Source organism: Eretmochelys imbricata, chromosome 5 (assembly GCF_965152235.1).
Source record: "Eretmochelys imbricata isolate rEreImb1 chromosome 5, rEreImb1.hap1, whole genome shotgun sequence".
NCBI classification, from domain to species: domain Eukaryota; kingdom Metazoa; phylum Chordata; order Testudines; family Cheloniidae; genus Eretmochelys; species Eretmochelys imbricata.
Genome location: NC_135576.1, coordinates 36,215,465 through 36,239,950, shown reverse-complemented (window position 1 = coordinate 36,239,950; position 24,486 = coordinate 36,215,465). Strand labels below are relative to the sequence as shown.

At 38.3% G+C, this 24,486-nt stretch overlaps 1 protein-coding gene across 6 annotated transcripts; it reads left to right on the top strand.

Moving 5' to 3' along the window:
* Positions 1-1,639: 1,639 nt before the first annotated feature.
* MIER3 (MIER family member 3) lies at positions 1,640-20,695 on the top strand. 6 transcript variants are annotated; one of them, XR_013346127.1, is made up of 14 exons: positions 1,640-1,664; positions 2,505-2,529; positions 5,137-5,282; positions 7,554-7,688; positions 9,089-9,209; positions 10,101-10,186; positions 10,409-10,481; positions 13,001-13,152; positions 13,654-13,735; positions 14,874-14,968; positions 16,220-16,347; positions 16,514-16,659; positions 16,767-17,589; positions 18,374-20,695. XR_013346127.1 is itself a non-coding variant. In XM_077816867.1 (13 exons), exons 1-13 carry the CDS (start codon positions 1,656-1,658, stop codon positions 17,222-17,224), a joined length of 1,653 nt encoding a protein of 550 aa, XP_077672993.1. In that variant the 5' UTR covers positions 1,640-1,655; the 3' UTR covers positions 17,225-20,695. The 6 variants fall into 6 exon arrangements, 4 of the variants coding, with proteins under 4 accessions (XP_077672993.1, XP_077672992.1, XP_077672994.1 ...); XR_013346126.1 differs by having other exon boundaries at positions 17,722-20,695; XM_077816867.1 differs by having other exon boundaries at positions 14,877-14,968; positions 16,767-20,695.
* Positions 20,696-24,486: the final 3,791 nt, after the last annotated feature.

Genomic DNA, 24,486 nt, shown 5'->3' with positions numbered 1-24,486 from the left:
ATCCCACAAAAGCTTATGCCCAGATAAATTTGTTAGTCTCTAAGATGCCACAAGGACTCCAAATATGGGGGTATGTCCCATCTCCTACATTCAAGTTCTAGGATCATTTTCTCCAGGTTATGTAGATACTACTTCTAAAAGTGAGAGGATGATTGGAAACTTCAGCTATACACACACGAAGTATGGAAGGCTGGCACACTGTGTTTTACTACAAACGTGACCAGCTAAGCCATGTAGATACCAATCTACATTACTGACATGTTAAATCGCCCTGAAAAAGTATACAGTGCCTTTGAATATGGGGAATTTGCAGATGATAATGATGTTGACTAAAAATGTCACCAGCACTATTACATTGCATGACACCTATATACATTTTATTTCATTGTACTCTTTAGATTGTTGTTGTGATGTTTTGAGGTCAGAAAAAAACCCCTATTTTATGTTTTGAAATGATACATGAGTCATTACATTAATAGAAAGGAATGCAAATAGTTGAAAGTGGTCATTTTAACATGTTGATGGTGTCATTATCTCTTTTTCTATGGTAATGGCAACACTTTACAGCTCTGCATCATATCTCATCTTAAATTAGACATAATAAGCTTTCAAATGATGTATGACGTGTGTGTTTGTAGAGAGGGTACATTAAGTCAACCAAATTGGTTGTGTTTGCCACTCACCTATATGCCAGGTTTCAGAGTTGCAGCCGTGTTACTCCTTTTCTTTTTGCGGATACAGACTAGGTCTGGCACCTGAGAGTAACCAATTTATTTGAGCGTAAGCTTTCGTGAGCTACAGCTCACTTCATTGGATGCATGTAGTGGAAAATACAGTGGGGAGATTTTATATACACAGAGAACGTTCCCTCAAGCATATGCTCCTGAGCAGCACTCAGTGTTTGTGCTTTACCCAGGAAGAGTGCAAAGGAGACCTCTCTCAATGGATCACACGGTGGAAGACAGGAGGGCCATTCTCTTCTCCATATGGGAGAGGAGTGCCTGGGCAGCTTTCCTGCATATTGTGGATGGAAAGTGTCCTTTCTGACTGGGGTAGGGGGAATCTGGACAGCCCTCTGTATTGTGGCATGAAGAGCGTTCTCTCAGGAGGGTCCCTGGGCAGCCCCCCTTGTGGGATGGCTAGCGCTCAGCACCCTCTCAGGTGCTCATGTATTGTGGAATGGGGAATGCACTCTTGGGTTGGGGTAGAAGTCTGGACTTCTGGGTTGTGGGGTGGGGAGCAACCAGCGCCCTCTGGGGATGGGGCGGGGGTCCCAGCGGGCAGCCCCCGCACTGTGGGGTGGGCAGCACCCGGCACCCTCTGGGGATGGGGCAGGGGAGTCCCAGGACAGCCTCCTGTGCTGTGGGATGGGGAGCACCCAGCACCCTCTGGGGATGGGGGTCCCAAGACACTCCCTGTGTTGTGGGGTGGGGAGCGCCCAGCACCCTCTGGGGCGGGGTGAGGGCAGACCCTGGAGAGGACAGGAGGAGGAGGAGAAAGGCCCCTGGGGGCTGCCCTGGACTCGGCTCTGCGCCGCCTCCTCGCCAGCCTCCCTGGCCGTCTGCGGCTCCAGCTCCGGCTCCGGCTGCCATTGGCTTAGCGGCCCCATCCGGGCACTTGGCGCAGCGCTACTGCTCAGCCCGAGCGGTCCCAATATGGCGGAGGTGAGCGGGGAAAGCGGACTGGGGCGCTGGGGTCCGGCCGGCTCGCTGCGGGGCCCCGCCGCCGGGAGGCCGCTCGCGTTGGTCCCGCCGGCCCGGTAACCTCCCTCCAGAGACGGGAGGCCGGCAGCGGGGCTCCGGGGGCGGCACGGGGGCTGGCTGAGCCGTCCGCACCGGGGCAGCGGGAGCCTGCGCGACTAGGCCGCGGCCGCTCGCTCTGCGGAGCGGGGTGCCGGGTCCCAACCTCGGGGCGGCGGACAGGCCCCGGGCACGGCCGGGGCGGGCTGGTTCCGTGGCCGGGGCGCGCAGAGGGGCCCCAGCGGCTAGCGAGAGGGGCAGGGGGAATTGGCCGGTGGAAGGAGACCCGGACTGGGGTGCGGGGAGGAGGCGGCGGCCGGTCCGGCTCCCTCCGTCACTCCCTGTCACCTCCTGGCCGGGCCGGGGGAGCTGGGGTGGCTGGACGGGGCTCCTTCTCCGGGGCCTGGCAGGAGACCGGGCCGGGGAGAGAGGAGATGTGGCGGAGGAGAGACAGCAAGCGAGAGACTGGGGCAGCGGGGATTGGGATGGAGGGGCAGGACGGAGGGGACGGGAGAAAAGCGCTGAGGAGGAGAAATGAGGCGTCTACCCTAGGGGGATGGGGAGAGACAGGAGATAGCGGGGAGGAGGAAGAAGAAACCTGGGGGAAGGACAGAGAGACTCCTTCGCAGAGAGCGATGCGAGGAGACAGGGAACTTGAAATGATTGAGAAATCTACCTGTTAACCTGGCTGTAGGATTCCTTCCCCGATTCCTATTTGCAGCGCATCCCTCTAACAGCTCTGCCTCTTTCTCCTTTATATTCCAGGCTTCCTTTGGAAGTTCGAGCCCAGGTTTGTCCTGTTTATTTCCTTCTATGGTCCCAACAGCTGGGTAGCGTTTGGTAGGGGTTGGGTTACAGGTGCTTCTGTCAAAGACCCACCACAAACTTTTTCTACTTCTTTACGAAGTTCCCCCTCCTTCACCCCCCCCCCCCGTTAGTTCACTTTAAATGTTTTATTTCCATGTCTCCAGTTTACTGCCGAATAACAGATGGAGTGTACTTTAGAGCAATTCTTTCACCAAATCTGTAGTCTCAACTAATTACCCAATTATTTATCCTTGTGTCACCTGTTTTGTTTTGTTTTTTTAAACGTTTGGAAGTGAACTTCTTAATAAAAATATGTAGACTTAAGAGAGTGACTACCTTACTGATATCCTTTAACTACAAGCTCCTAAAATTCTGATACTTGTTATTAACAAGTTTCAAACACTTTTCAGTTATTACTTACTCTTTTGTCTTAACCTTAATACTAAGTATTATTATTTATCCCCTATCTAAGGCTTCAATCCTGAAAAAAATTATACACATTTAACTTTACACATGCAGATATTCCCACTGACTTCAGTAGGACTGTTCATGTGTAAGATTAATTTCATGCATAAGTGTTTTTAGGATTGGGACCTTATTTTGCTTTTGTTCATGAACAGTTGTCATTCTCCAGATGAGCTCAAAAAGTAATTTATCTTTGATAACAAAAATTAGTCTTTATAATTTAATTGGCTGCATTTTAATTACATTTGTTAAACTTATTAATTTAAAATAAATGTTTACATATCTGAATAAAAATACTTTGTCAGATCCATTATTGAATATTCCAAGTTAGTTAAGTAAATGGTATATTTCTGTTTAAAGACTGTAAATGGAATACACTTCCCACTTTAGTTATACAAACAAATGTAAAACAACAGAGTGCAGCAATTGGCAAGTGTAGTTTCAGAATATATAATGTACTGCATTTTATATTTGAAATTATTATTTAACAATTATGTCTCTGAATACTACTTTAGAAGCTGTGGGAGGGAGCAGTGTCTAAACAATGTAACTAAAAAATTCAACATGTAAATGTAGTTATTGTAATTAAAAGGATATTATCAACTAGTTTTAGGCTCTGTAAATCTTGAGAGTTCTTCAAGAACTAATACGAATTGTCAAGTTTTAATGGATGCTTTTTTTAAAATATAAAAGGAACAACTTTTGGTTTGAAATGTTTCCCTGCAGTGTTGTGAACTCAAACAATATTGTTCTAGTGAGAACTGGAAAATGAAACTGAGTGTTTGTTTTATTTCTGAATAATGAAAATAACATTGAAAAAGAAAGTAGATGTTTAAATCTAGAAAGAGAACAAGAAATTAAATGCTTTAAAAATCTTCAGGTTAGCAATAAAGGGAAGGATCTTTAAAAATTAGTATTATGAGACTTTGCTTTTGAACCCAGAAGTAAGGTGTATGTCTTTATGAAATCTAGGACCAATATGAATGTTTCAATGAAATTTGAAATCAGTTCCTAACAAAAATATTTCTGGGCACTTTCTGCGATCTAAAAATTGCAACATAGTGCTACTGCAAAAGAACCTGAACCTGAAAGTGAAACTGAATGGAAAAGAAAGTGTAACTAGCTAGTCTGTCTTCCCTAGCTGAACGAATGCAATAAGTAAATAGAATAGTGAACAGTTAAATTTTTAAAGTTCTTTGTTTCAGTAATCTGTGATGTGGAATGTAGTCTTGTGGTGTAGAATACTTATTTTTTAAAATGTTTTAAATCTAATGGCATCCTTTCTAATATTGTCATAAAAATGTATTTAAATTAGAAAATGCAAAGCAACAGAATTGTAAAAAGAATAAAAAAGACTGTAGGTAGTCACTTAAATAATGTAGCAATTTCTGTTGGACAAGATAGTTGCCACTTACATTATATTCCAAATAAATTGATAAATGAATGTAGTCGGTTTCTTGTTCTGTATCTTTCATGTATCTTATTTGTGAATTAGAACTCCAGTGGAGTTTGTTCCTCCATTCTGAATAAACTACATAGAATGCAATGAATTTTAATGAAACATCTCATTCATGGGACTAAATTCTTCTGACATAGGTGCTCAATTCTTATTTTGCTATTAGAAGAAAGTGGATTCATCAGAACAGCTTTGAAGCTAGGCTGGCTATTCTAACAGTGAAAAGATATGCTCATCTCTGGTCAAAAACAGGCTCCACAAGCAACATTCTGCTTCTAGTTACAGCATCAAATCTAAAACCTTGTGTCAGAACTATATTTTACATTGTAATGCTCATTTTGGACATGTTTTTTTAAGAATCTCGTGGTTCTTATCTTATACACAGTAAAATGTGTAGATAGGACTAGACTTTCTGCCATTTACCTAATTTGCTTCACTTTCAACATAATCTCCTTAGATCTCCAAGTGGCTCAAAATGCAGAGCAAAAAATTGTACCTACAGTTTACAGGTACAAAAATGGAGTTCCAGTTAAAGCCACTTGAAAACTTGTTACTCTCTAGATATAGAGTAAGGATTGACCTTTCATTTAAAAGAATGCACACAGTCTTATTTTGATTATAGTATGGCTTTGTATGTTGGTAAAGTGATTCATATTATTTTTCTTGTAGTTGGCTCTTTATCTTCTGAGGATCATGATTTTGACCCTACTGCTGAAATGTTGGTACATGACTATGATGATGAGAGAACTCTTGAAGAGGAGGAAATGATGGAGGAGGGCAAAAACTTCAGCTCTGAAATTGAAGATTTAGAAAAGGTAGGAGAGTGGCTTTTGACCTTCTTTTCCTAATCATACAGCTACACTGTACTTACTTTAGTAAATACAAAGGATGTTCTACCTTCTCTTTCATTTATCTTGTTTAAGGAAATTCCATTGAAACAATCGTAAATGCCTTTGCAGCCAATTTAAAATAGTCAGATTTAGCTATTGGATAAAGTGGGTGGATCTTCAGTTCGAAGTTACAACTGGACTCAGTTGATCAGTTCCAAAGATTTCAGAGCTGTGTTAATTAAAAGTACTTCCCTTCTAATTAATATGACAATAGTGCTTTTGCTTTGGAAGAGAAATTACTTACCCATGGAACAAGTTTGTCTTGTGTTTATAGTATCTGATACCACTGTCTCAGTTCTTGTTTTTATTAAGTGGGAAATGTATTAAAAGCATACACCACAAATAGTATTTAATGAGGACTAGTTTCATGTCAAATCGGAATATTGATAAAGCACGGTATAAACTATTTTATCATGGCCATGATTTCATTCTTACCATCAATTGCTTTATTCCATAGCCTTGTTTAAGTATTATGGGCCAAATAATGGTGGTTCTGAGTCAGAAAATGGGTGTAAGTGAGTTTAGCTTGCATCAATTTGCCATTCTGTAAATGGGCAAAATAATTTGGCCCCTCCTGCTTTATTTTACACTCTTCTGTTAGTAGCTTTTCCTGTTACACCCCATCTTCATCCTTGTCTGCGTGTCACCCATTTTGCAAATCCACTGAATGTCAAATTGATGATAGTTGTACTGCGGATTGCTGAGCTGCTTATAGCACCATTCACATACCTGCAGAAATCTAATCCAGAGATTTCCAAGGAGATGCACGTGGTACCACCAGATCTGAAATTGGCTGTATATTTTTAATAATGCAAGGTTGTATTTGCTGTATGTGGGACAACACTGCACATTGGTAGGCTTCCATACCACCAACTCTATCTTTTAGAAATTACCAATTTTTGTTGTAGGTTTCATACATGAAGTTGTAAATCAGAAATAACATGGTTTTAAAAACTACACTGGGTAAACTATTACTCCACAAAATTACCTATTTGCTGCTATTTTGGAAGAGAGAGAGAATCAGTGCCAATAAATTAAAGGATATATTGTTTTAGGTCACAATCCTGCAAAGATTTAAGCATGTGCTTAACTGTACTCACTGTGAGAAGTCTTTGCTGGGGCCTTAGATGACTACAAGAAAAAAATCACTTAATCAGAATGTGAGTTCAACAAGAATTTTAAAACAATATTTTTATATCTCCGTTGATATGAATCAGGCAACTGAATAATACCTGGGAATTGCCATTTTGTTAATTGCAATAGGAAATACAGCCTGATAACAAGTAACAAGACAAGATTATCAAAAGCTGCTGGTATGCAGTTGCCCTCCCCAGTTCTTCCTCAGCTCACCTTCTTCGTCAGTCTCCCTATTTTTTTTCTCCTCCTCCTTCCTTCCCCAAAACAAAAAAACTGGGAAGTCAGTATAAAAAGTATTTTTGGGGGTGGGTAGAAGCAAAAATTAACAATTCCTGTGAAAATCTGTTGCTGGCTGCTTTTTTTCTCTCTGGCTGCAGCTGTGATTATAACATCTTGCCACATTTTCAGTCTTTAAGTTGATAATATGGTTGCTTACTGCTTCACTATTTCATATTTTTAAATATACAGCGGACCCTCGCTAGAGCACACATCGCTAGAGTGTGGATTCGCATATAGTGCGGTGATGGATCCCAAATTTTAAATTGAGATCCATGGTAATGCGGCCCCTGCTATAACGCGGTACCGCACATGGATCCCAAACCCCACGTTCTAGTGAGGGTCCGGTGTATCTGGTATCATAAAGAAATTTTAGTTTAGTTAATCATACTTTACACTGGATCAAGTGATTTATAAACTGTTTTTATATTCAGTTAATATTTACTTCTAAGCCTTTTCGTGTGTGTGTGTGTGTGTGTGTGTGTGTGTGTATATATATATATCCAGTAAATCATTTTTGGAGAAATTTGAAACAGATTTTGAATGTGCCTCAGTATGTGATTATGAGCTAAATTCAGCCATGTGTTCAAAAAATTTGAAATACTTACCCAATTTTTCTTCTAAAAAGACAGTATTCTTCTTTTTGGAATTGGAGAGTTATAATCCTTTTCAATTCACTATTAAACTATTTCAAAATTAATCTTGTCCCTTTGTGCCTGTACAACAATATGAAGTATTTGACAATGTTAAAATGTTAAATATTTATAACTTTTCTTATATTAGGAAGGAAGCATGCCTTTAGAAGATTTACTGGCTTTCTATGGCTATGAACCTACAATTCCAGTTATAGCAGGTTCCAGTGCAGATAGCTCCCCAAGTGAACTTGCGGATGAACTGCCAGATATGACTCTGGACAAAGTAAGTCAAAAACATTTTTATCTGTATTTAAGTTTAAAACTAGGAACCTGCGTGATCTTTGTCTTTCTTTTGGTAATACAAAAGTTATTGACACCTATTCGTCTGAATGCAAAGTATCCACACTAGTCCTCTTAATGGACATTGAGAATCTGACTCTGATTTTACTTACTTACAGTACGCTTGTAAACGAGGCACAATTTCATTAAAGTTATTGATGCTAAATGAGCATAAAAGAAAGTAGAACCGGTTCTTGAGTCATTTGTAATGTTAAAGACTTACAGTTTTATTTTGTTTAATATCACTTTTTAAAAAGTTTAAATTTGGAACTTTCAGTAATGTGTGTGAAGCTAGGGAGTATTATTTATGGCTTCAAATATATATATACAGCTTATCAAAATTTCTGTGGATACAAAATTAATTTGAAAACTTGCTCCTGAATACTTTGGAGCGTTTCTTTCAACTGGATATGAAAAGTATTAGATTTGTGGCAGGTGAGAGAGAAACTTTCAGATATGCAGAGACTGGGTGTATTATGCAATTAGTATAAAACCTGAAACTTTAGTGTTTTAAATTGTGACTCTTGGAGATGGTTTTTCCAGTTCTCCTGAACTTTTAAACTGACTGCTGTGCACTTTAGAGTCCATTAGGATGCACATTTCAGTGTTACCGTATGGTTACAAAAAAACGTGGTCTGGATTGTTACCTGATGCATATCCATATGCAGTTCTTCCTCTTCCACACAGAGAAGTTGGACAGGGAGGCTCAGATGCATCTACAATCTCTGTAGAAGTTGCTGTTCACTATTAGCAGAAGGAGACTGAGTGGGGCAGGACAACAGGATTCACATAATCCTTTGTGCAGTCCTGCAGAGAACCCTAAGAAAAAGAAATATGGGTCTGGGCTGTATTAATTCTTCCACAGAGTTCTGGGGGACGACGTGGTCAGTGATCAGTTCCTGGTAGTGCAGCTCCAGTGGAGCTGTGATGCTAGGACTAGGGGAAGCTCCAGAGGGGCCAAGTTGATGCACAGCCACAGGGTCTCCAGAGATCCCTGGGCTGCTTCAGGTTTGGGGGCAATCCCCGGTGGGTTTTTTCACTTGGGGCAACTCTGTCCCAACCACCTCCCTCCCCCCCGGGGTTTTAATGAGGTCAGGATGAAGAACCGCAGAGTCAGCTCTGGAGTGAGTGGTAAAAACCACTTTCACACTGTTTTTGGTTTCTATATTTCAAAAATCTTAGGAATATGATTCTGATTTTTTTGTGTTTAAGTTTTTGGGGTGTGTAGAAGAATAGAATAAATTTTGGTAAAAAGTTAGATAATGTGTTTGCTAATATAACCTCTAACTTGCTAGTGCAAAGGCTACCAACCTATTCTTTGATTTTCTTTCTTTAATGATACAGGAGGAAATAGCTAAAGACCTCTTGTCTGGTGATGATGAAGAAACACAGTCTTCTGCTGATGACTTGACACCATCAGTTACTTCACATGAAGCTACAGACTTCTTTCCTCGACCTTTAAGATGTAAGAAAACTAATGCTATAGTAGTGCTGAAACATTCTAAGCGCTGTATAGATGTATAGAAAGATTGTCCTAATTACAAAATTAGGGCGCAATCCTGTAAGGTGCTGACACCATTGATTTTACTGGAAGTTGAGGTACACTGGCACTTCGCAGGGTGTTCTAAGGGTATCATTTTTTGTTGAGATTACTGATGATGCAACTGTAGAATCTGATACTTTTCCATTGAGTTGTGATCACAGAAAAAATATGATGGGTTAATTTCTTGACAAATACCCGGTTATTAATTTGGCTTTTATTTGGAGTGCCCTCTTGTCCTTGTTTACAGGAAAGGGTAAAGAGGAGCACACAATCAACTTTCTTTTAATCTACTATTTGTTATTTTATAACTCTACCATATCTTCTCTCATACTTCTTTCCAAATTGATACATACGTGTTTAGCTCAATATTTTAAATGGCCCTGAAACAGCTGGATAACAGAATTTAAAATGGACAGTGTAGAGAACAGTTGCCTTTCAGATTACTTTGCTGTGGTTAACTCCGGGCTAAATTGTAGTACTAGTATCTTTCTGTTGCTGTTTCCCAGACCTATACTTGCAGTGCCTTTGAGACAAATTAACATAGGAAAATTATCTTATTTCCTTTGACAGTCAGCTATCCATTTCTAACACAATCAGTTGCAGTGAAAGTACCTTCTACTGTTTAACTTTTATGCTGCAGTTCCACAGAAAAGCAAATTATTAAGAGCTATTGACCATTGTCTCTAAATGAAAGCAGATGCTCTTGTTTAGTTTTAAAGTAAAGTAAAACAGATGCAGTCATGTAGTTCTATGTGCAAACTGTAAAATAATGCTAAGTAACACTTTTTTGTGTGTGTGTGCATGCATATAAAGCAAACACTACGTATGACGGAGATAAGGAATCGGATGGTGAAGATGTTGAGGCAGACACTTGTAATTCATCTGAAGATTTGAGGAAGGTAACTGAAGTATTAATTATTTACGCATAATAAATCTCAGTGGAATTTTCTTACAGTTTGTTTTTATTTCAGATTCTTTTTTTATGTATCTAAGACAGTGCTTTAATCCTGGAATCAAATGCATCTTGTATTGACATTTTTAATGCTCACATGTCTGAGAGTGTAAAGTTAAAGTGTGTGCGTGTGTGATTTTTGTCTGTTTGTTTTGTTTTAAACCTTCAGGAAATAATGGTTGGTTCACAGTATCAGGCTGAAATACCACCTTACCTGGGCAAGTACAGTGATGACGAAAAGGGTAAGTTCTTCTGTTTTACTTCTCCTTGTTTAAATAAAAATATTAAAGTTTACTTAAAAATCATGAGGTAAAAAATTGACTTCAGAAGTTATAACAATAATAGCCAAGACAAAATAGACAAAACAGCGCAACTAAACTATCTCATTGTAATATTTAATCCCAATGAATAACTTTGGGTATAAAATTCTCATTGAAAAGGAGAAATAAGAAAAATCAAATATTAAACTGGAAGGATAATAATACTAGATGGAACCATAAAATGGCTCCAGGAAGAGCTTGTTACCCACAGAAAATTCAAACTGCAATTGATCGTGAGATCCATTATTCAGTGACCTTCAGAAAGAGCATCTTTGCTTGTCTTTTAGAGAGGTCAGGCACTTCAGCCATAATCAAAGAATATTATTGTATTGCCTTTAGACTGGCATAGCTTTGTGGGATACAAAACTGCTGCAGGAAAACATTAAGCAACAAATTCCGTTCTAAATAATTTCCTTTTATTGGCTGAGTAGTTTTGGAAAGAGAGAAATCCTGTGATCATTCTATAAATGTGCTTTTCTTTATACCATTTGTTGCATAATTCTGTCCCTATCTAAAATTGAGGTAAAAGTTAGTTTCAGTAGGAAAAAAGTGGATTTATTCAATTTAGATGAGATTTTTATCTGATTACCATTACCATCCAGAAAGTTGGGGCAGAAACAGCTGTAGGATTCAGAAAAGGTAAGTATTAAAACTGAAACTTCCTCACTTCCAGATACATTAGGAAATCTTGGAACTGATTGTCCAGTGCATCAATAACTGGATGGTATTCATTTTTTTTCTGTATACTTTCAAAATTGTTTTGAATGACCTTTTCTACCTGTAAAATTCTATCGGAAAGCAAATCTAATCAAACGCAAGCCTGTGGGTGCTTTTGTTGTTTTCAGATTCCATTATGCCATTTGTCTATAACTCTATTCCTCTGTATCCTTTCTGGAATCACTTTTAATAATTTAAAGTTAAATACAATGATAGGGAAATACGACCGCCTTAAAACAGTTGAATATAGTGCTAAGTAGTTTGGCTATTAAAGAAAAAATGACTTCTGGAAAGCCTAAGGATAGGGCGTAGGAGAGAACAGCTGAGAGGTTTATACAGCTGTAATATTACACGAGTCTTGTTATGGGTTTTTTGTTTTTTAATAAAACTCCTGACCTTTCCTAAGACTTCATTTTAGAAATTAGAAGTATATGAAATGTACATCCTTGGTAACAGTGACAAAAGCAGTGGTGATTCTGGGGGCGTGGGCTTTGTGTTCCCTGGGACAGCTCTAAATTCGGTCTTGTAATGTTACTGTTTGTGAAAACATCTTCTATTCTTGGGCGGCAAAAGTATCTTATAAGGTGACGGGGGGTTTTTTGTTTGTTTTTAAATCCCTCCTCATTTTAGGAGGTGCAGATCCTCCTCACTCTCTTGGGCTGTACCAGCCTTTGATTCCTTTGACTGCCTTGAATCAGATAATTTATCTAATTTTGCATTGTTTTCAGACTGTATGAAATGTTAAATGTAATGTCAAAAATGTCTGTTCGTAACATTAAATATTTTAATAGCAGGCAAACTGGGATTTAAATTTGAATGAATGTTTGCTGCTAATGATGATTAACGTTCAAGTCATGTCTCGTTTTTTGTTATACGTAGAAGATATTTATAAAAGCCACTTACTTGCACATTAGATTTTTTCCAGTGTGATTTGATATAAGATGTATAAATGCACAACCCAAACTCATTACAGAACTTGTATGTCCTTTATGCTAGTAGTTGATGACTATTTGAGCCAGAAATCCCAATATTAGCGTCAAGACAGCCCTTCTAATAATATATAGCAACAAGCTTTTTTGAAGACAGTGATTGTTTAGTCACCTGCTTTTTTACAGCATGGAAAGTGTTTGAACTGAGTGAGGAATAAATGTAGTGCTAGAATTCATATTTTTTACTGCTCATTTATTGGTTTATTCTTTTTTACTGTTTTCAATGATTGTGTGCAACTCTAAGCAAACAGAGGTGTGGCTATATTCACTAGTTTGTAAAACACCCAACTTCATCATGTGTAAATATGCATAAATTTCTTGATTTGAATTCTCTAGTGGCCAGTAGATTTTTTGGTGACAGGTCCTTGTCCTTTGAATTCAGTCCCTTCCCTCCTTGTTCCAAAATAGCCTGAAGCTGTTAACTTTGTGGCACAGTGCAAGGCATATCTCTTCAGTGAAGTATATGGTATTTGTGCATGTGACAAGGTGCTGTCAATGTGTTTGATCTGATTACCTCTAGCTATTTTCTTGTTTTCTATCTTTGGGGAAGCTGCTGATTTCTTAAGTCGTAGTTCTAAAACATTTGTGCCAGAAGCTAATATATATAAATTCAATGGGGCCATATAAATTTACATCTGCTGATATTTGGTCTACAATATGAAAAACAGGATAGGTGTGCATGCTTGCTTACACTCACAACCTTATTTGTATCTCAATGGATTTGCCTCTTAACAGTGTATGAAAATGAAGATCAGTTACTTTGGAGACCTGAGGTGCTTTCAGAGATTAAGGTTAAAGAATACCTTTTTGAGACCTCGTTAAGAACTGGAAATGAAAAAAATATTGGAAGAATTCCTGAAGGAATACACACACGGGACAATGAACAAGTATGTTTTATATCCTATCCATTTGTGACACATTGCCTTCAAACTAGTGTGCGTTCTCTTTGTGCGTATGTGTAACAGGTAAGAAAATAGTCAAACATTTCTTTTTCACAGGAAGTGCAAAGTAAGACTCCAATCCTGCCAGTACTTAAGCATATGCTTAATATTAAGCACGTGAATAAGGATTGGCAGGATTGGGGTCTATAATATCAATGTTTGTGATAAAGTATGTGTATATGATTATGTTCTTAACAAACAGTTCTCGGTATAACTCACATCCAGCTTTTAGATATCCACTTATATTTTCTTGTGAAACCTTATTTTAAGTGGTATGTAACTTTTTGTTTAAATTGTTTTTGTTTATGAAATTTTCATTTTATATAGTTAAAAATTAATTGACTGTTATGTGATTTGATCACTGAAGCTAGACACAGTATCTTAAACTGCTTAGCTACAAACTTTAAATGACTTGTTTTAAACAAAAATATTTCCTTAATTTCATAGGCACTCTATGAACTACTCAAATGTAACCATAATATAAAAGAAGCAATTGAGAGGTATTGCTCAAACGGAAAGGCATCTCAAGGTAAGAGATTTCTGAAATAGTATGGAGTACTTTAAGACTCTCTTCAAAGTTATAATGTACAGAAATATGGAGACCAGGTTCTCAGCCTTAGGTCATTACCCTTTTCACTACCTGAATGGGACAAAGTGGATGTAACGTGACTGTAGCTGGCCAGTTGGGAATTTCTACTGGAGGAGTTCACAGCTGGTGTAAAGCTGGCAGAGCCAGTTCCTACACCACCAGCAGTTTCACTCTTCCCTACTCTGGTGGGGTAGGGAGGAAGTGGAGCACAGCAAGACTGTGGCATTTCTCAGCAGTTTATAGTACTGCTGAGATCAGAGCCAGCTATCTTAAGTTAGAGCAGACTACAGGTTGCTCTAACTCATGTCAAGGCTGCTTGAGAATCAAGAAACCATAGCTGGCTCTGTGATGTTGCCCCACCCTTTCCTGTACCGAACCCTGAATGTATTTCATCAGCACAGGATAGCTCCACTTTATGCTTTCCTTAAAAGTTAGTAGAGCTGATCCCTACAAATAACAGAGGGATTGGTCTTTCACTCCCTGTAGTTCCCTTTCACCCTATGCACAGATGAAAGCAAAGGCACACTTGGGGCTTGGTACTGCAGAAACCTCTTCTGTATAGTGCTAATCTCCTTCAACTGCCATAGACCTAAAAAGAAACTTAGGTGCCTAAGGAACTTTAATGGTGGAAACTCTGGCACCTAAGGATTTTATGTGCCTCCATGGTCAGGCAGCAGCTAAGCAAGGGTTTTGAGGATCTTGGTGGTGCCTAAATGATGGATTTTGCTACTTAAAGTAGCAGTTAGGTGTCCAAGCTCTTTTGTGCACCTGGACCTGGATGACTAAAAATAAATAAACTAAAAAAATTAATAAATGAAACTCTGTAACTATCCTTCATCATTCAGTGAACAAAATAGTGCATCCAGAGTTGATGATTAGCCGATTCAGTCAGTTTTCTAACAGAGTATAATTAGAGGCTTCAGTGTATTAAGAATAAGACAAAGTCTAAAGAATTTAGCAGTTGCTCTTCAAAGTGCATGTGGATTTTCATGAATCTTACAGTACAAATGTTTGTAACTGAGTATCTGATGGAAATTATCTGAAAATAATTGCTGTTCTTATTTTGGGAATCATCTAGAAGAGATGACAGCTTGGACAGAAGAAGAATGCAGAAACTTTGAACATGCACTTCTGATTTACGGGAAAGATTTTCATCTCATACAGAAAAATAAGGTAAGTGTTATGTATTTAAATTGGGTGGAGAGAGGTATTTTAGTCACTTAAAATCTATAAAAGCAACTAATTTATCAGAAGCAGTGCCTAGAGTGAAATAAGGGGCAATGTATTATAGCTGATATGTGATTTGCATGCTCACTTTACCACAAACATCATTCAACAGTCAACATTTTCAAGATCAGTCAACCTATTAGTCTCTGAAATAGTGTTGTATTCACATTGCATTCATTTATGCATTTATAATATAATTTTGTTGTGTTATCCTCTATGCTGCTCTGGCTTTGCACTGCCGTGGATTCATTCTCTGAGTCTAGATCAGGCAAAATAATAAAATACATCCTAATTAGCCTATCCATCTCATAGCCACCAGGCCATAGGGCTCAGCCACTAAGGTGCTGGCAGGAAAGTGGAGTACTGTGCAATTGTCATTCAACAGTAATTCTTTTGGCTAAGGAGTGGCGATGTAAACTGACTCAGCAAGGAGACCCATCTACCCCTCAAATGGAAGGATGGACGCTACTGTAGGGGGATGGAGGGGAAGGAATAATACATGGAATAAGAGCCTAGATAGACTTAAGGATTGGTACTCTCAGAAACTTTTTCTCCTTTGTATAAGGGAAACAAGTATATATGAAACCTCAAATTGCACAGTGTATGTAGATTCATGGATAATAGAGATAAAATGGATCTTCTGGATCATCTAGACCATCTCTGAGGACTACTTCCATTTTAATAGTCTAGTTTTGCACACACCTGGTGTCGGAGACTGGGCAGTCTCCGCTAACTAACCTTACAAAAAGGAGGGTTTCCATTATACCTTACTTATTTTCTCTCTTAGCTTATTACTCTTCATACTGCTCTTAGCTTTCCTCCCTTTTTTTCTTAACAATTTATGAAGAGTCAAAATGTGCAGTTATGAACTGAGATTGAGCTATTAGTCTGCTCAGCTACAGAAAATCCAGTCTTTTTTTTAAAAAAATAAGTTTTACGTTGAGACTGAGTGAGTGTCCAGGACAGAAATTAAATTGTCTTATCAAGTGGATATAAAATAAGTACTTTTTCCAAATTTGTATTATTAGAAGACTCTCTTAATCAATAATGTAACTTGCTCTTGCTATGGGAATGGTCTAACTAAAGAGAATGTACGAGAATGGGAAAGATGGAGAGTACTACAAACCTGCCCCCTTCACCCCTCCCCCCCCCTTTTTTTTATAAACAAGCATGTTAATTCTTCCTGCCCCATTTTAGGTGAGAACTAGAACAGTTGCTGAATGTGTAGCATTCTACTACATGTGGAAGAAATCAGAACGTTATGATTACTTTGCTCAGCAAACAAGGTTTGGAAAGAAGAGGTACAACCATCATCCAGGGGTAACGTAAGTACAGAGTGCTTGGAATATATCCTTTCTGTTGTCAGTTTTGCATCTAGAGGTTTTTCCAACTTTCATCAGGGTGGTGAAATGCTGCAGTGATGTTGGATAAAAGAAATAAAATCCATCTCCTAGTCACACACCTGTTTCTAATATAAGGATGTCTTTCTAGGGACTATATGGATCGGTTGGTAGATGAAGCAGAAGCCCTTGGTGGAGCAGTACATTCTTCAGCCTTAACTTCTAACAGCAGAACAGAGCCCATTCCTGATCAACAGCTAAGCATTCTGAACTCTATCACTGCCAATGACTTGACAGGTAAATCAAGAAAAATCAATATTGAAGGTTTAAAAGACCGTTTTCTGTTGTAACTGTACCTCAAGAAAGTCTATTTTTATTTAAATTGTGTGTTCATTTTTTTTCAGCATTGACCAATAGTGTAGCTACAGTCTGCCACTCTACAGATGTGAACTGCTTGGAAGATGCCTTTTCTCCTCTGGACAGCTTACCCCGAGCACCAGTTAATCATGTGCCTGTTGTAACAGAAGAGTTGCTTACCTTGCCTAATAATGGTGAAAATGATTGTTTTAATTTATTTGAGACTGGATTTTATCACTCGGAGTTAAACCCAATGAACATGTGCAGTGAAGAGTCAGAGAGACCTGCCAAGAGATTAAAAATGGGGATTGCGGTCCCTGAATCCTTTATGAATGATGTTTCTGTAAATAACTTGGGTGTGGACTTTGAGAACCACACACATCATATTACCAGTGCCAAAATGGCTGTCTCAGTGGCTGACTTCAGCAGTCTATCTGCAAATGAGACAAATGGTTTCATTAGTGCCCACACTCTACACCAACATACTGCCCTTCACTCAGAATGATTCCAGTGGTGAACTACAAAAACAGTGGGTACTTAATGCAGCAGCAGACTTGATGAGAACTGTCAGGTTTGCTTAGTCTTTCACTGGAAGTTTGAACTTTATGACATCAGTGATGTCTTTGTATGTATAGAACTATATCTTGATTTATCAAGAATAATTTCATTTTTCAATCCATACGTGTGGAAATGTCAATGATGTTCGGCAGAGTTTGGGATTAAGAGAACTCTGGTGCAGCTTTAAGCTCTGCTTCAATTTTTTTTAAAGCCTGTAGACAGAGGTCACCATCTCAAAACCAGCACAGAAGTTGTGAACTGATTGGAGTGGCTTTTGCCGTAACAGATGCAGTGGAATAACAATGTTTACAGGTACAGATCCTGATTCCTGCTCAATGTAGCATTTTATTTTTTTTATAAAGGCAGGGATGGGTTTCTTTAATTTAAACTGCACAAACAAGGATGTTTTTTAATGGAACCTTCTCTCATGTGATACTAAACTAGGGCACTTCGGTTTACAAAACAGCGAGTTCATCTTGGTGGAAGCGAGCACAAGGGACTGTATGAGCAAAGTGTGAAGACATACACTTAGATGCTGTTGCAAAAATATAGGCCATGGCTACCTTACACAGAAGTAGTTAACTGCCAGAAGGTTTCTGTGTACTTAAACTTATTGGCTAAACAAATGCATTTTAGAATATTGTATTCTGATGGGGTTTTGTCCACAACTTTGAAGAATGTAATGTAATAAATAACACCAGTTATTGTGTATCAACCTTTTTCTAAGGCAGCTGATGTATAAAGCCACAGTCTGCACAGTTTAGGATTGACCACTAAATGGTTTCTATTTGGGACACACCTTAAATTGTTTGGAGCACTGCAGTTCATTTGAGAGACTATCTAGATTTTTATATAGTGCAGTACAACCTTGAAGTATACATTTGAAAACTTTCTTTAGCATGGATTACGTTTATTTCTTTTGGCAAGTCATTTGTCTCAAAATGGCATTTCAGTACTTTTCTCAATGGGGATTGACAGAAGTACAAGTGCATCTCATACTCAAAATAATTGTTTATTCCAATCAATTTTTTGGTGAATATTCAGATGAAATTTTGGGTGACCATAAATGATTCCATTTAATACCCTTTTATTTAAGTTGTGTTACAGATTCCGACAAAACATAGTATTGGTATGTGATATGCTTCCAGAGCATACGACTTTCAGGTTTGTGCTTTTTTCATTTTTTGTTTACGAGATTCTGAAGTTTAGCCCAGTACAATTGAATTGCAGTAGGCTTTCCCACACGCACCCAGACTTTTCTTTGCACTGTCTGTAATGCAGATTTAATTGCCACTAATTTGCTTGCATTTTTTTTAATGCTTAAGTTTGACTGCATTGGTAATATTTGTAGTAATTGCTTCAAGGTTATGCTGAGTAATATAGTAGTAGAGACTTTGGGTAGTATTTGAAAGGGACGAGGGTATTTATTATATATACTGTGAACTGCATTGACATCCTGAGTTTTGGATGCAGCGTACCCCCGAGTTTTCTTTACAGCATTGTAATGAAGATTGCTTTGAACTGTTTACGCAATAGCACATTTACCATAAAAATTAGTTTAGCACAGTGGACAAAAGTAGTTAGTGATAATTTGTTATCCATTCTTTAACTTAAATCTGAAATATGTAATTCTAGTAAGTACACAGTAAATAACGGGTAGCCTTGGCCCTGTGTTGTACTCTGACATTTGTAGCCAAGTTGTCAGCTTCTTGTTGCTGTGTTTTGTGCTGAACTTTGTACCTTGTTTCTTTTGTTTATGAATCAACACATTTTATGTACTTTTGTAAAATACTAGCCATATTTTTTCATTGTTATACATACAAGTTTAACTATGGGTTTACAGTGGCTGGTCTGTATAAAAATCATTACACAAAGATGACTGAATGCTTATACCAGTTGCACTTAAATGAACATGCCCATTCTCATTAGCTGATGCAGTAATATATTCAGTTTATCTATGCATTGCTGGGATCTTAATATAGACAGAGACTTGTCTAAAGTTTGGATTGTCAGCAAGTTGAATGGACACTTTAGTTATTTAATAAAGACTTTTGACCAAAATTCAGAAAATGATATGAGAGAAAAATGATTTCCAGCTAGTTTAATAGATTTTTAAATTCTAATCTTATTTAGCCTCTTGGCTAGCTAGCTGGTAACATTTACTTTTAATTCCTTGTTAAAATGAGGCAATAATTTGCAAGATTTGTAAATATGTACATTCTGCATATCTTTTTAGATATCTATTTCAGTATTTTCTGACTACTTGTGTATAGTAACATTTTTGTGCATGCTTGATGTGACATTCATAAATTTGTACCACTATGACTTTATCCTTGTAAAATAGCTATTTATTGAATTTTTCTTTTAAAAGCTGGACTTACCTATTTTTCTCTCAGTTTAAACATTTAAATGGAGAACTTGTTACTGTTTATTAAAAGAATTGCGTTTTTAAGGGTCAGCATGAAGATAACTGAATTGCAACCACATGAAGAAATTATATTGCCTTGATTCTTGGATGGTGAAGCACAATTCTTGTAACAAACTGTGATGAATTCTTTGTCCTTTGCCATGTGTTTTTTTTTTCTTCATATGAACAAACCAAAAATCCATAATGGGCAATTGCAGTGTTGGTAGATGTATCTTTTCTGTACAGGGAATCTGAAGAGGATAGCTGATTCATTTAGAAGTGTAACTGGTGCTGTGATTATAGCAATACTTTTTCTTTTGTTAGTCATGTCATCTTCTCATGCTAGATTTTTAAATGTTTAGTTTTCCTCTTGTCATGGTCAAACTGCTGAATTTACTTGAAGGATGTACATTACTGTTTGCAGAATACTAAATTGTGTACAATTAGGTCAATGAATTGTGCAATTGTTTCCTGTTTTTAATTTTTAAAACTGAGGGTCAAAAATGTGTGAAAACTTCAGATCCAGTAGAACATAGTATTACTACGTAATTTAACCAAAGTCTCTAGTGAATATTTCAACTTTGAATGTAAACTAATGGATAAACTGACCAACAGGGACACACTTTGCCCAGAGTTACAAGCACATTATCTACAAAGGGGAAACTAAATACAGTAATTTATAAAATGACAAGGTTACTATTTTTTTAATGTTTTTCACTTAAAGAAGGAAATTACCGATTATTGTTTAAAATAGTATAGTTCTGATTATGGCCCTCTTACGCCACCAGTGATTCCAGCCTTTCCCAGTTTGAAATAAGCACCCTGTGTATAATGACCTAAACCAGTGACAATCGGAACAAGTTTTAATATCAGATGTTCAAGAGGAAGTCGCTATTGTTGCATTGGTTTTAATATTTGTACATAAACACTGATTTTTTTGAGCATTATTTTGTATTTGTTGTACTTTAATACCTGGTGTACAGTTCCAGAAATAAATGTCTGGAAACCTTTTTTTCTTTTGTAAAATTGCTTTCATGTATCTGCAACACTTTATGTATCACTTGAATATCTCCTAATGTGTGAATGTTTTTTGAGATGTGTAGGACACTCACTTTGATAGTATGGCAATATCTGATCTAGTTACTACATAGGCAAGAGAGATTCTTTGGACATCTATTGTAACAGAAAGGCACAAACAGGTTTCACTTTATCTACTCATCTTGTAAACACCGTGGCGTCAGAACAGCACATTTTGGAGTATTCAATAGTAGTATCAATAAAATAGCACTTCTCAACTGCAGACGATTTTTAAGAAGCCTTACCCCCTCCTTGTGGGGAATGGGAATGTATCCTATCCCCCAATGTATATAGAAACTATGTCCGAGCTAAAGTGACTTGCCCAGAACCATATGAGGAGGGTTAAACCAGATTAGAATGTTTAATTCTTGGCTTCCGGTGCTCAGACCATGCCTCTCCTGAGCAAGTGTATTTGAGTCATTAATTTGCAACTGAGTATTTTTAATATCCTTGATGAGATTATCAAATCTAGGAGTAATACTAATGGTGCTTGCTCAGCATTACAGCACCTAACCTCTGGGTAGCCTGCTGCCTGGTGGAATCCTCAAGCCCAAGGCAGAGAGCCAGGCTCCCCACACACTGTATGGGGAGAGCTAAGTGCCTAAGAAAAGGATCCTTAGAAGACAGCAAGCTCAGCAGGAAGCTGCCTACAGTAGCCAGGAGTGAAAAGCTGAGGAAAGGGGTGTGGAGACAACTGGGGAGAGGAGAGTGGCTTAGGTGCCTGACCTGGTGTGCCTCACTGATAGGCCAGAGGGGTGCCTCCCTCCAGTCAGGATGCCCAGGCATCCATCTTCAGCTGGAGTAAGGCACATAAGCCAGGTCACCTGCCTAGGTAGTCCGTGCCCTAGCAGCTGAATACTCCCTTCCCCTTGCTCATATTTAATAACTTTTTTTCTCTCTCCCTATTTTTCCCTGTGCTTCTGACTACCTTTTTGAGAGTGCTGTGTTCTGCTCCCCCTGCCCCAACCTCTTGGTGGCCGGCAGCAGCGTCCAACAGGTATCAGGTCCTAGATTTGCTCAGGGTAAATGTACAGGATCAGGCCTGGCTGGCAAGATAGACCCTGCTTTGTGTGAGAATGTCACTTTGGGACCTCTGGGACTCTGGCATGTGCTAAGGCTCTGAGCAGCTCATTAACTGTGAGATGGCATCAATGTTTAGGCAGCTTTGTGAATGTCAACTGGCAGAAACATGACCTATGGTGTTAGGTAGCAGCTGAGTGGCAGCTTTGAGAATGTCAGTGAGGCTAAACAGTAGATCTAGGTGCCTTAAGAGTTAGGTCACTAGAGTACCTTTGAGGATCTGAGTCTCTGCTTCCCTTCACGGGCATGCTTATAACAGTTTCTCTCAGTGGCAGCTTTCTCTGTCTAATACACACCCACAGCTTGCCAAACCAGCCCCAGTTGCTGCATTTGCAGTCGGGAAGCCATCAGCCCACACAGTTTAGCTTCTGATCAGGCCTTGCCATGCAGCTTATTACCTTAAGGGGTGACTTCTACTGTTTCCAGTTATCTCACTACAGAAAGTGATCCCTCCTTTTAGCCTGAAAGAGGATCTATCAGAGGAAATGTAAATGCAGCTGCTGCCTAAACTTACCGTTGTATGGATGAAAAGAGGATCTTTTTGCTTGTTCGCCCATTTTGTCTCTTATGCTGGTCTGGTCTGAAAGAACAGAGGACTTCCTCTTTCAGTTGCTTCCATTCTTTTATGTAAGCTGAATAAATGAGTAGACACTACAAATTCTTTTGTATATTACTATATAATTTGAGACAGTAATTATGAAACTAAGCAATTAGACTACATAACTCCCTACTAGAATGAGTTCTACATTAAAGTGAATTTGAGAAACTACTATTTAGAGTATGCAAGAAAGAGACCCTTTGTTGCTACGAATCAAGCTAATATCTATTTTAACCACAAACTTAAATACTAATCAAGGTGCATACAATTAATTGTTTACAGCTATCAGAAACCAAGCAGGATACACCTAGAAATAAAGGAATTAAGAAAAAGTGAAGTGTTATAAGAAACAATGGTCAAAACTAAAATTATAGCTGCATATTTGATATGTCCAAAAAGCATCCTATAAGAATCAAAATGGAAGACTTGTAAAGAAATAAAATTGGTTGTAAAGTTTGCCAGTCTCTTTTGCCCTAGGTTACCACCCAATTTTTAATCTATTGCATATCAAATCTTATCACTTCTTAAATCACATCTAAGACAGCAATCACTTCATGTCTGTTTTCAACAAGAAGTACATCTATATGACAAACAATTATGGCAGAATAGATACATTGTGGTTATTTTTGTATAAGAAATTCTGCTCAAAGTATGGAGAAGATTTGAACTAGTCAAATTAATGTTCCTAATTAAGATTTTGGAATGTCATTGTAAGGTCAATTACTCACACTGCCTTGGAAGTATTAGATCTTTGTATGGGTAATTTGAAACTAATGCTTAAAAAGAACAGGAGTACTTGTGGCACCTTAGAGACCAACAAATTTATTAGAGCATAAGCTTTCATAGGCTACAGCTCACTTCATCGGATGCATAGAATGGAACATATAGTAAGAAGATATATATACACACATGCATACAGAGAACATGAAAAGGTGGAGTAAGCTAATTAATTAAGATGAGCTATTATCAGCAGGAGAAAAAAACTTTTGTAGTGATAATCAAGATGACCCATTTAGACAGTTGACAAGAAGGTGTGAGAATACTTAACATGGGGAAATAGACTGAATCTGTGTAATGACCCAGCCACTCCCAGTCTCTATTCAAACCCAAGTTAATGGTATCTAGTTTGCATATTAATTCAAGCTCAGCAGTTTCTCGTTGGGGTCTATTTTTGAAGCTTTTCTGTTGCAAAATTGCCACCTTTAAGTCTGTTACTGAGTGGCCAGAGAGGTTGGAGTGTTCTCCTACCGGTTTTTGAATGTTATGATTCCTGATGTCAGATTTGTATCTATTTATTCTTTTGCATAGAGACTGTCTGGTTTGGTCAATGTACATGGCAGAGGGGTATTGCTGGTACATGATGGCATATATCACATTGGTAGATGTGCAGGTGAACAAGCCCCTGATAGCATAGCTAATGTGATTAGGTCCTATGATGGTGTCACTTGAATAAATATGTGGACAGAGTTAGCATTAGGCTTTGTTGCAAGGATAGGTTCCTGGGTTAGTGTTTTTATTGTGTGGTGTGGTTGCTGGAGAGTATTTGCTTCAGGGTAGGGGGCTGTCTGTAAGTGAGGACTGGTCTGTCTCCCAAGATCTGGTCTGTCACCTTCAGCCCCCAACTAAAACCTCTCCAGCACATCATCAAAGATCTACAACCTATCCTGAAAAATGATCCCTCACTCACACACATCTTGGGAAAAACCCTAACCCAGGAACCTGCTGATAATAGCTCATTTAAAATCTGGGAAGATGACTGGTTAATTTTAAGTGGAAGTCCTTCAAACATTGGCGCATTCTTATGCTAATTAATTCTAATACATCATTTTTACATGGGTGTTAGTCAACTCCTAACACACATGTAAAAATGAGGTATTAGAATTAATTAGCATAAGAATGCACCAATGTTTGAGGGACTTCCACTTAAAATTAACCAGTCATCTTCCCAGATTTTAAATCCAACAGAGAAATTGTGTTTATTGTATTATTCATAGAGTCCAAAGCCTGAAGAGAATATTGTGATCATCTAGTCTGGCCTCCTGTGTAA

Excerpts from the sequence above, each read along its gene's own strand:
- MIER3 (XM_077816866.1), top strand. Across the intron at positions 9,210-10,100 it reads CTTTCCTCGACCTTTAAGAT|CAAACACTACGTATGACGGA; the intron begins GTAAGAAAACTA and ends ATGCATATAAAG. Across the intron at positions 10,482-13,000 it reads GTACAGTGATGACGAAAAGG|TGTATGAAAATGAAGATCAG; the intron begins GTAAGTTCTTCT and ends GCCTCTTAACAG.